The sequence below is a fragment of the Numenius arquata genome, chromosome 10 (assembly GCF_964106895.1).
Source record: "Numenius arquata chromosome 10, bNumArq3.hap1.1, whole genome shotgun sequence".
NCBI classification, from domain to species: domain Eukaryota; kingdom Metazoa; phylum Chordata; class Aves; order Charadriiformes; family Scolopacidae; genus Numenius; species Numenius arquata.
Window position 1 is genome coordinate 27,873,559 of NC_133585.1, and position 12,692 is coordinate 27,886,250.

The following is a 12,692-nucleotide window of genomic DNA, read 5'->3' on the forward strand; positions in this document are numbered from 1 at the left end:
TCTCAAAAGCAGAAGTGCCAGCCTTTTAGACTTTTGCTCCAAACCTATGCTCTAGCAATTGCAAGTGAAAAGGCTCGATAATAGCTATTCAGCAGCCTATTTTGGGTGACAGACGGACAAACATGCCAGATTTTCTATTTCAGGAGAAAGCTGAGAACTGTCTTGTTTTCTTAACTCTTAATTTTATTTTGCAGTTTCAGGAGACCCCACAGCTTCATTTGTCATTTTACGTAGTTACAACTGAAGATTTGCTTTACTGGCTCTACTTTTACATCAGACATCTGGTCTAAATGCATTTGGCAAGTAATATTTCTACATTTCCTGCATTACAATATTTAGCTAACATTAGATTTCATTTGCGGATGCTCTGATAAGCTAACATTTTGATTAAGCTGACATTTGTCAAGGCCAATTTCAGGATTTAGTACTAATTGTATGCACATTAGTGAAGAAGTTCTTGTAAGCGGATTTGGCGGGGGGAGTAACAGTCCTGATACAGGAGGAAGTTACAGTGTGATAGTGTATATTAACTCAGACATTTACACAGACCAGAGTTCAAATTACCTGTACAAAAGCCACAGTCACCATCCTACTGAGTAGGTTAAAACTTGGAAGCCTGGTCTTTTAAGTCAGAAGAATCATCTGAATCTGGTCAATTTTAAAGAAAGGAGAAAAAAAAAGAAGGGAAAAAAAAAAAGGACACCAATATATCCTTCTTGACAACTTGTATCCCTTTATTGCAGCTTGTTTTTCTGACACAAGGTGAGGTCAGAGAAGGAAAACCCTGCTGTTAGACCATTCCCTCCTTTCTGCCTCTCTATTTCAATTCCTCTCCCCCTGGTTGGCTCTGGCGGGGAATTTTAGAACCAAATTCTGTGAAACTGAAACGAAGTAGGTTTTATACTACTTGCCAAGCAAACTGCCAGTTGCTTGCTATTTTGGGGAACCATCCTATAACTGTGCCCACCTGCTGTAGCACGCTATTTTTAAAGTTATGCCCAACAGCAGCGTTAACACAGCGATAACGGCAAAACCTCCCGGCGACGACTCCCTCTGCTCCCTCACCCCCAGCCCGCAGAGGTGCAGAAATCCTTCAAACTCCCAACCTTTCTCTCCTGGCTCCAAATTTGATCTGGGCAGACTCCCGGCATCTGCCAACTTGACAGTCCCAAGAGCTGGGTTTGAACCCTGCCGCTCACCAAAAGTGGAATGAACGATCCGACAGGCGATCCGAGTACGCTGTGGCAGGGTTTTAAAGATCCTCTACTCAATTTACCCTGTCTAGAAACAGTTTGGGAATATTAATGTTATATGTAGTGATCCTAGGCCGGTTGTGTACAGGGGGAAGAGACGGGGACGACTAGCTGACCCATTTGGTTTTTCTGTAAAGTACTGAGAGAGAGAGAGCTCACAGTCATGACCAGACCAATACACACAACCAAACACCTGTGTGATTGCAAATGGCATTAAAAAGCTCCTTTAAACATGCCTTATTTTTCTTTCACTGAGGACCAGAGCTGCAGTGCTGTATAAGGGAGCGTTTAAGCAGCATTTCTTTCCAGGACCACCTGAGTCTAAACCTGCCTTATCCAGGATATTTCCACCCATTTCAAGTTTCTTTCTGGTGCCTCCAGTAGGTGTGCAGCCTTACGGAGACTCACTTTGATCTCCTCTACTCTTTGCTCTAAGACAAATATGAAAACAATCAGGTTAAAGTCACAGGCAAGGAGTCCACGCCGGGAGCAAAAACAGCACGACACACCTACCACTCTCCTCAAAGCCCGGGGACCCGGCCTCTTCTTGCAGCAAAAAGCAGCTGTACACTTAAGTTAAAAGCTTCTTGCCAAAACCAAGCCTGCTGAAGCAGACATCCACTTTGAATTCACGGCTATAATGGAAAGGAACATCACGGTCTTTAGGCAGAACTGAAAACTCAACTGTTTATGACAGCGCATTTGTCTGCGTCATAAAAAAAGCAACTGCTGCTCATACCTCGATTTGGGTGAAACATGGGCACCATCAGCTTCATAAAGCCCTTGGACGTAGAGAAGACTGTCACCAGATCTCCAAAGAAGAGAAGCTTAACAGGGGAAAACCACCCAGCCTTCTTTATCTACGCTTTATGGGTAATTGCAAAAAAACCCAACCAACCAAACAAACAAAAAAACCCACCCCAAACTGAACCAGTATCTTTATTTGATACCTCCAAGTGGCTGTGCTAATGGGCTAATCCATGCGGCCAGAATATTTCAGAGGACACATCGGCTGCTTCTGGACTGACCGGTTTCTCAGTACCCCCTGGCATCGCATGCTTCAAGCATGGCGCAGGATCAGTAAGCACCTCCAGAAAGGAATATCGACATTAACAACCGCACTACCCGAGGCAGGTTTAAGCTCACTCAGATCAATGAAGAGTAGGCTTCCACAAGGCTGACCCCTGAGGAGGTTATCAGCAGATTCTGGACACTCTCGGGAGACAGCGTTCAGTTGGGTGAAGGAGGTAGCCATTCTGCACCTTCAACCACTTCCACACATGAAGCATAAGAGAGAAGTTCATTCCTCTTTTGCCTCCTTTGTAACATATTATAAACTCAAATCCTCTTTGACCTAGCAGGCTGATGAGCAAGGACGCTTAGTAGATGTGAACTAACACAATTCTGCACCAGATGGAACCGAGAGCTGATGTTCACCGGTACTTTAAGAAAAATATTCAGTTTCTTCATCTTCTTTCCATCCCTCCTTCCCTTTAGCTAAGGCAAAAGAACTGAACCTCCTCCTTCAAAGCCACATTAGAGGTGCGTGTATTATTTTTTTAATAGCAGCGTCAATCCATTGAGTGGACATCATCCCATTCCTTTTGTTTTGATGTTAGAGCAAACAGGATCCAGGCTTAAAAAAAACCAACAACTTTCTTTTCCCCTAAATTCGGGATGACATCCCTCACCTGATCCCATTGACATAACTGAGGACAGAGGCAAGTGACAGAGGCTGGATCTCCACAGAAACCAAAGGAATAACAGAAGGGAAGGAAGTACCTCAGGAGCAACTTCCAGACGTCATTTCACACACTCTCCAGCAAAACCCAAGAGGTCATTTGTGGCATTTGCAGAGAGAGATGAGGAAACATCCTTGTTCACTTTTTCCTCACAGCCTCCCCGTATGCTCTACACTTAATTATTTCCCAAGTCTTGATCATACTAAAGGACGGTTCCAAACCAGGTGCGACCCTGGTTTCCAGGTATCTCCAAACCAAAAAATAAAAACTGGGGAGAAAAAGCAGATTCAGCCAAGTGAGCACAACAGTTCAGTTTAGAAAAGGCATCAAATTCAGACCCTCTCCTCCTTAATTAAAAACTTTGCTTTGCCTTGCCAAGGGAAAAATTTGACAGCCAGTAACTACCCTGCACCAGAAATTATTCTGCACACAACAGACATATGGAACAGCAGCCGTGAGCTACCGTAACACATCTCGAGGAGAGACTTCTTCCTGGCAGCCCAGTACAAGGTGGTATTCCCGTTCTCGGCAAGAAAACACCCTCAACGTTCTCCTCTCATTTCCCCACCCCACACGTCACCCGCAGGGCCGTGTTGTTGTTGTTGTTGATGTTCCTGCAGCCACGCTGGGAGCCCCGGCGCTGCTCCGATCGGCCTGGAAGATAACACAGCAGGGGAGGGGGAAAAAAGCGACCGTGATCTGGTTCGGCAGGAGGCCACGCAAGCAGCTGCGCTGGCACAGGGGCTGTTCGTGCATCCCGCCAGGGATCATGTCTCCATCACCTGCAGGGCAGCTGGAGGATACTGGGCTGACCCGAGCGTCCCACCGTCACAGGAAGGCCACCCTTCCTCGCCTCCACCCCGTGCCCCCACGCTGCCTTGACCCCGCAGTCGGGGCACCAAGCTTGCCAAGCTAACCGTGCCAAAACGTAGTTTTCTTGTCTGCTCGGTTTTCTTGATCGCCTCACCGTGGGAAGAGACGGGCACCCGTGCCTGAGCTGAACCTCTAGGTCAGGTTAGGCACAAACGTGGTACCACCAGGTCACACCGACGTGCCTGCCAGATGCCACATTCCCCTCCTTGCAGCCTGTGCTCAGGGACACCTGGGATGCTCCCTACCTGAGGCTGCCGGTAGCTTTCCCCCTCCTCTCAACAATTGGTTCCTATCTAGCATGGCTGACAGAAAAATCCCATGTTTGGATTCAGGTGTAGCTTTGTAGCCAGCAGACACACTGCAGTGTGCCAATTCACGGAATCAGGGAATTGTCAGAGTTGGAAGGGACCTCTAGAGATCATCTAGTCCAACTCCCCTCCTAAAGCAGGATTGCCCAGAGCACATCACCCAGGACTGCATCCAGGCGGGGCTTGAACATCTCCAGAGAAGGGGACTCCACGACCTCCCTGGGCAGCCTGTTCCAGGGCTCTGGCATCCTCACCGGAAAGAAGTTCTTCCTCATATTTGAATGGAACTTCCCGTGTTCCAGCTTGTGCCCGTTGCCCCTCGTCCTATCGCTGGGAACCACTGAAAAGAGTCCGGCTCCATCATCCTTCAACCCACCCTTTAGGTACTTGTAAACATAGATAAGGTCTCCCCTCAGCCTTCTCTTCTCCAGGCTAAAGAGTCCCAAATTCTCATGTTTTCCAAGCTTATTTTCTCAAGCTAAACAGCAATGATGGAACCAGGTATCAGCGTAGAAAATCCATGCATCCCTCTGGCACGGTGAAAACTGAGATGCGTCCATAGCACTAATTTCTCAATATCAAGCATTACCTGATTTTATGTATTTGAGGATTTACCGCTAATCCGTTCCTCAAAACTTACACAACACCAAAACAAACCACGCAACAACCAGCAGAAGAGTGAATATATAGATCCCATCCCACGCATGCACCGTATGCTTCAGCCCTCCAGTAACTGGACCTGCATAAAGCAGTTAAACACAGACCACACTGTCAAGCAGAGCCAGAATTCCACACCATACCTTGCACACAAAACACACATCATAAACAATTGGAGCTTCCAATTTTTGTCTTGTCAAGAGAAAATATATTTCTAACCCTCCTGGCTGCGATGACAGCCTTGGAAACAGTGACAAGTGATGTGTCCCTCAAGGGACTGTGCTGGGACCAGTACTGTTTAACATTTTTATCAAAGATATAGACAGAGGGATTGAGAGCACCATCAGCAAGTTTGCAGATGACACCAAGCTGTGTGGTGTTGTCGATACACCAGAGGGATGGGATGTCATCCAGAGGGACCTGGACAGGCTGGAGAGGTGGGCCCAGGTGAACCTCATGAGGTTCAACAAAAGCAAGTGCAGGATTCTGCACCTGGGAAGAAACAATCCTCAGTATAAATACAGACTGGGGGATGAGGTATTAGAAAGCAGCCCTGAGGAAAGGGACTTGGGGGTGCTGATGGACGAGAAGCTGGACATGAGCAGGCAATGTGCTCTCGCAGCCCAGAAGGCCAATAACATCCTGGGCTGCATCAAAAGAAGTGTTGCCAGCAGATCCAGAGAGGTGATTCTGCCACTTTACTCTGCTCTGGTGAGACCTCCCCTGGAGTACTGTGTGCAGGTCTGGAGCCCTCAATATAGAAAGGACATGGACCTGATGGAGCGGGTCCAGAGGAGGGCCACCAAAATGATCAGGGGGTTGGAGCACCTCTCCTATGAGGACAGACTGAGGGAGCTGGGGTTGTTTAGCTTGGAGAAAAGGAGGCTCCGGGGAGACCTCATAGCGGCCTTCCAGTACCTGAGGGGGGCCTACAGGAAGGCTGGGGAGGGTCTGTTTACAAAGGCCTGCAGTGACAGGACGAGGGGCAATGGTTTTAAGTTGGAGAAGGGGAGATTTAGACTGGATATTAGGAAAAAGTTCTTTACCATGAGGGTAGTGGAACACTGGAACAGGTTGCCCAGGGAGGTGGTTGAGGCCCCTTCCCTTGAGATATTCAAGGTGAAGCTCGACGAGGCCCTGGGCAACCTGGTCTAGTTGGGGGTGTCCCTGCTGACTGCGGGGAGGTGGGACTAGATGACCTTTGGAGGTCCCTTCCGGCCTGGACCAATCTATGAATCTATGAAACACAAACCTATCTGCTCAAGTCCATAGACTCTTGGAAACAGTGACTCATACATGAATTCCCACGACCCATTAATCTCAAAGCATAAGCACTTACACAGCAATAATGGTGTTTTAATGTCCTGGAAAAAATGGGAAAAAATGGTTAGCAGAATTTGGGAGCGACTGTCAGGAAATGAAGATAAAGACGACACTTGGAGGACAGCAAGAACAAGGAAGGGACGGGAAAAAAAAAGGAAGTCATGAGTTACAAAGCACAGCTCTCCAAGCCAAACGGGAGTTCAGCTACCACCTGCTTCCAAAAGCCATGCCTTCCCGCTCATCTCCATGAGATATCCCTCACAACAACGGTAGAGCTATGGCCGACTAAATAAAAAACCCCTCCTCCTTTACATACCCAGCCAGAGACCTCAGTAAAACCACAGTGGGCTCCAACCCCACTCTCTCACTTTGGAAAGCTGTCAAAAGCGGAGGAAGTGAACACCAGCTCCTGGTCAGCAGCTACCTCCAGGATATTTCAAGTGGTTAGAGCTGCACATTGAGCTTGTGAAATTCACTTCTCTCAGCTCTGTCAAACTGACCACAGCCCTAATGTTTACAAGAAAAACTGCCCAGTTGCCTATTAGTTGCCCACTGCCAAGAATATCTAGTTTTTCCCCCGAAGAAGGGCACTGTCTGGACAAAAAGGGAAGCATTTTATTTCTACCTTGAATTAATCTAACTTGATTAAGTTACTGGTTTGGATTTTTTTTTTTCCAGCAAAAATTCTGTAGCTGCATGAATGTAGAGATTTTTATCTCATCCCAAAACAATTAAAGAGCAATCCAGAATTCAGGTTTACAGTTAATAAATTTTTGCTCCGTTTCCCAAATACAAAAATTCATAAAATGACTTAACACCCAAAACCCAGCCTTCCAACCGCTTAAACTACTTAGCAGCACTCAGCTAAAATGTACATTTTAGTTAGACACCTTTTGGAAGTTTTATTCTATTTTTATCTTGCATAGCTCATTGAAGCGTCAGGACATCTACAAATACCGATTTTTAAATATGGTATAAATGGTCCAAATGGGAACGTTCTCAAACTCAGTAGCTGTTTCCAAGATTAAAGCAAAATGAGTTAGAACACGTTATTTGACATTACAGTAAGAGCCCAACTGTTACTCAATCTGACAGAACAGATGTCTTTCAGGAATCTTAATTTAAAGTATTTTGGAATACTGTATGCAGCAACTAGCACAGACACATGCAGACAGCTAGCAGTACAAGGATACAACTATTTTACTATTCCACTTCTGCTTAACACGGTATTGTTAAGAATTTTAACTTTTTTTTTTAATTTAAAGTTTTTAAAGAACTGTTTTTTCCAGCGCAAAGTTCCTTTGTTCAAGCTCCTGCTGCATAAATACATACATAGGTATTACCTCTGCTGTTCACATGATTTCCAGGTTAATACTAACACACCAAAGGGAAATATTTAACATCTAGATATGCACTATGTGTTGCTGACCCAAGACAAACGCGATTTCCATCCATAGAAAAACAACCTTACAACAACTTTATTTCTACTGTGGTTTTCGAGCTGTCTGTCCCGCTCTGCAGAGACAGCTTCACAGTTTATGAAATCCCTAACGCAGACGGACTTCTGAAATTTAAACCAGGGAAGTCTACCCACACCCGCAGGGCATTTCTGTGAATGTCCCTGTAGAACCTCTCAAGTAGCTGGAGACTAGTGTAGATAACATCCAAGCACACTTCATCTTAGTTCCTGGAAGTATGCCCTGGTAATAAACCTGCATAAGTAAAATGAAGCACAGATTTATCAAAAAGAGGTTTGGCCTTTGAAGAGGAGACAGTGAGAATGGGTTGCGCCTTCAAAGAGAAAGGGGGCAGCAGGTAACAGGTAAGCAAACTGCAGCTACAGAACAGCTGACAGTGAAACTTCACATACAACTGAGCACTGCTGTCAATGCTTTAAATTGAGGGGATTATATTCTGCTCTCTACAATCACAGTCTTTTCAAAAGGCCAAAACTGGCGGAAACTCTAAAGACAATGTTATCTTCTATGGGATGAAGAAACAAAAGTGATAGAAGTGACATAACAATTTGGAAATAGCAATAAGAAGAACAAGAATACCACAACCGCAGAATGGTTTTCATGCATAGACTGCAATAACCCTTTACATTAGCCTGCAGTGTTTCATTTAGATTCATTGATCTGCACAATTCAGTCAAAAACAAGTTAATTTGAGTGATAGTGGTCAGCAACAAAACCAGGGGATACCAGGCCCAGCAGCTTGAGGCACATACTAAGACTATGAGTATAGTGATAAAACGTTTACACAAGTAAAGCATTCACCATGTGAAAGGGAGAACTGCTAATTAACGCTTACATCCAGATAAATTGCAGAGGAAGAACGTGACATGTGCAAACAGCCGCTTTTGCTTATTTAAGCTGATGAGTCACATGCTTAATTGCCATACTTTGCATTGTTCAGATAAGGTGTAAAGGTACAAACAAGGAAGAACCTACCAGGACTCTCTACCCGCTTGTAGTGGTAGGGATTGATGCAAACCTCCTTCTGTTTTGAACCAAAGGGAAACTCGCAGCATTCCAGTGGTTTCAGTTCGTGATGGCTCTGCAGGTCCGGCCAGCGCCACACTCTACAGTAAATTACATGCGGTAGCCCTTTCCGGTGGGAAACCTGAAGCCTGCCATCCAAGGAACGAGGAATTGTGACACAGTTACTGGGCTGACCAGGACAGCTTAATGCTTTTTCCAGCTCCTCCATAGCACCTTTTTTCTTCTTCAGCTTTTTCACTAATGCATCAACAGCTTTCTCTGCCCATTTTTCTTCTTCATCCCCCTGCTTCCATCCCAACAGCCTCTTCACTGCTGGGCTGGTGAAGGAGAATAAACTTGTCACATTCATGGTGACACCACTGTGGCGATACCACAGAACCAAGCAGAAGAGACTGTCCTGTTCTTCCAACACCAACAGGGTACAGAAGACTGTGTCAGTAGTCAAAAGCAGCCTGTCTCCAATAATTCTGGTCCTTTCTCCTTTTCAGTCCTCCAGTCCCAGGAAGGCAGTGCTGACATCCCCCCTTGATAGATGTGACCTTCTCATTATTCTAAACCCTTCCAACTGAGAACCTGAAGGAGAATATGAGAGGGAGAGAAAAAAAATTATTTTACCTTTTATATTAACACACAGCAGTTAAAAACATCTTCCCCCAACCCACAAGGGTTGTGTGACCAAAAACCAACCAACAACGAAAAAACACAACAACAAAGTGTTGACAGCCCCCAGAACTGGACCCAAGGCACATCTAATGAAGACTTTTAAGCAGCAGGGCCTGCTGCTGAACCCTATGTATCCCTCTCCCTGAAACAGCCCTCAGTAAATGAGGTGATCGCCCTGGAAAATAGTGACACGGCATAATCAAAACCTAAAGAGGCTGGGGAAGGGGGGTTAGCGAGGGGAGAGGGCAAGTGATGGGACAATTCCCCATCAGCTCAGTTCACTCATCCAATTTGCTGCATGGCCTCAGTGATTTTTGTGCCACACAGCAAGGGGGACAGCAACTGCATTTGCCAGCTTCAAACAACACTTCTGCTCAGTGCCCAAGCACGGCCTCAGTTAGTACCATGAGAAAGCAGCAGCCAAAACACAAGAAGACAGGGCTGTATTCCCACACATACTCCAAAAAAAGGGGAAAGGAGCCTATATTAGAAATGTAGTTCACCTTAAATCAAGGCTGAAACAGTCCCTGAGATTTCATCTTTCACTATTAAGTGTGAAGGTCAATTCCCTCTGCCTATCAGCTGTTGTAACCTTAACCAGCGAAACATCCCAAAGAACCAGTGCAAAATTACTACTGCTTTTTATTTATTTATTTAATTTATTTTAGAGACCAACTAGAAGCAATATGCCCCAACAGAATTGTGCTACCCAGCCCTCTCCAAACTGCCAGTGATGCAGCTCGAAAAAAATCACTGTACTGGACTTGTGCACACCATGTTCTGAAACAAAACCAGCTCAGCTTCACCTCCGACTTACTTTGAGGAACAAACCAAAAAAGAAGAAAAGAAACTAGAAAGACCCTTGCCGTCACTTATCTCACATCAGAAAGAAAACTCCATCTCCCCACCCCACCAAAAAGCCCTTGCAGCTCAAAAGCAGACTGTGAGGGAAAGATATCATGGACTTAGTTCACCGATTACGTCGTGACCCTTCCCTTTGCAATGCCTGCCTGATGTACTCAAGGACACATGAAGGAGTGGGAAGGAGGAGGAAGTCCTGATAAGAATGTTTTAGATGGCACCGTGGTCCTCAAGCTGGGAGAAGTGGAACAGGGATGAAGCTATGGGTGAAGAAGGGCAGGAACTCCACATATGAAGAACTGCCATATGAAGAAGCCCCTGCCGTGAGCAGCAAGTTTCTTACTTGCCCAGGCTGAGAGCAGGCAAATGGCTTTGCCAAGGGAAGTAGGAGAGACCCTGCACTGGCAGGGAGGGGAAAATGAGACAAAGAGCACTAAACCACTGATTTTCAGTCAGAGCGTGAAGACAGACAGGAAACGTATCCTGGATTGGATACCAACAGGTTGCAGAGGAAGGGGAAAGGGGAAAAGGATATGAATGTTTTTGTTGCCATCAGAAAGACACAAAAAACCCCAACCAACCAGCAAACCATACCCACACAGAATAGAAGGTGTCGGCACACCCGCATCAGACAGAATTTTACAGTTATACTAAGAAAAGATTGCAGATCTTAAATGGTAAATGCTATGCCACGCTTACCCTCGACTATCACACATTGTAATGGTTTCATAGCGTACCACTATACTTGAAGTACTTTAAGCTGAAAACCATCCACTTGATTCAAATTACTTTGTCACTAAAACAATTATCTAAGTGCAAAGGTTCACTTTTATTAGGCTGAACGCATAAAGTATATTTATGTGAATAACGATTACGGACTAAGACACAGCCCGTGTCTACCTGCACTTCATACTGGTGCTTCCCATTCCTTTTATGCTAAGAATTGTATTTGAAGTAATAAAGTCAATGCAATGGAAGATTTGCATGAGCCTGGGGCAAATTTAAGAATTTATTTAGTTACCTGGGCACGTGCTATACTGTTAAGTGAACAGAAACTCCATTACTGTCACTGCCTGTACCCCAGGTACACTCTATCCTTACACACACTGTAAAGTTAAAATGTTGTGCTAATTTAAGAACCGTATTACCAGAACCCCAGTACCTGTGCTTCAAATGTGTTTGTAAGTGACAGAGTTATTCTCAACTCATATATAGTCTCTACCTCAATCAATATCCTGAATATCTTTCCTGTATCTTTCAAACAAATGATACAAGTTCCACACACACAAGTTCAAAGTTCCAGTGGTATCTCACCAACTGATCAAGCCAAGCTTCCTACTTCACATACATTCAAATTAAACAAAAAATATTTAAAAGACTTGAAGTTCTAACAAAAAAAGAAAGTACCAAGTCTAAGTCTCAATGCAAATTTCTTTCAACATTGATAATGAATGCGGACATGGTTCTACCTAGGCCCGACCCATTTCCAGCAAGCTACTTCAAAAATAAGTGGCCAACCTACGTGCTGTGAAGAAGAAGAAGAAGAAGAAAAAATATCCCTATTTAGATTGTATGTTTATACCAATGCCCCAAAACACAACAAAAATACACAAGCTAGTGCACAAGCTCTGCAAAGACCAAGATGACATTCAGATGCAGCCCCAAGTAGTCAGAGCATAGGAACAGATCAAATCCTGCAACACACACGTCCCACTCAGTCACACACTCCAAAACATATTTTTCACCATCGCAATCCAAAGGTATCATCTTAACAGCTGGCATCTCTGTAGCAACAACTGCGGCAGGAAAGAAGTTGTGAGCGGGCAGGGTAGCATTAGGTCCAGTACTTTGCAGTATGCTTCAAAAATAACTTCAAATGCAATTCTTAGCATAAAATGAATGGGAAGTACCAGTATGCTTCCAGTATGCTTGGAAGTCATGCAGCCGAGCAGGACCTAGCCGGCCACCAGCTTCCAGCCCAGGGACTCCTGCTCAAGTCCTGCCTTCCCGAACAAAGCCTAAGCACATCACATTCCAAGCTCTGAACAAGCCACAAGATAAAGAAAAGTGGAGAGGGAAACCCCACAGGCTGCTGTATACTACTCACACTAGGTTCCAATAGCAGTATTAAGCTTAAAAAAAAAAAAAAAAAAAAAAGCAGCGTAGGTGGAGATTTTAGTTTCCAAGAAGCAGAGAGCGCGTCCGCAGCGCTGAGCCCTTGCCAGTACATTCCGTTTCCCTTTCTGCCACTCTCGGTTTTTACAGTGCATCATTTCCTGTATTACTTTTGCACAAAGTGGTCTTATCAGCTGAAGTGCAAAATAAAGATTAAACCACGAGTCAGCAGATGACACAGTCTGCGTCCTTCTTGCCCAAACACACGGGCCCTTCTGGGAAAGCGGGAGGCAGTACTTCCAATAGCTGAGTGACCACCAGACCTTGAAGGGCATTGTTTATTCACAAGGTACGGGTGAAACAGAAACCTAGGCCAAGCAACAAGACACTCTC

General features: G+C 45.1%; 1 protein-coding gene across 3 annotated transcripts in view; it reads right to left on the reverse strand.

Annotated features, from left to right (window-relative positions):
• The window catches only part of SMAD1 (SMAD family member 1), a 52,684-nt gene that overhangs the window by 20,015 nt on the left and 19,977 nt on the right, over nucleotides 1-12,692 (reverse strand). For all 3 annotated transcript variants that reach the window (XM_074155201.1, XM_074155202.1, XM_074155203.1), the window contains exon 2: nucleotides 8,610-9,233. In XM_074155201.1, the coding sequence (XP_074011302.1) occupies nucleotides 8,610-9,009 (400 nt within the window). In that variant the 5' untranslated portion in view covers nucleotides 9,010-9,233. The remainder of the gene's footprint in view (nucleotides 1-8,609; nucleotides 9,234-12,692) is intronic.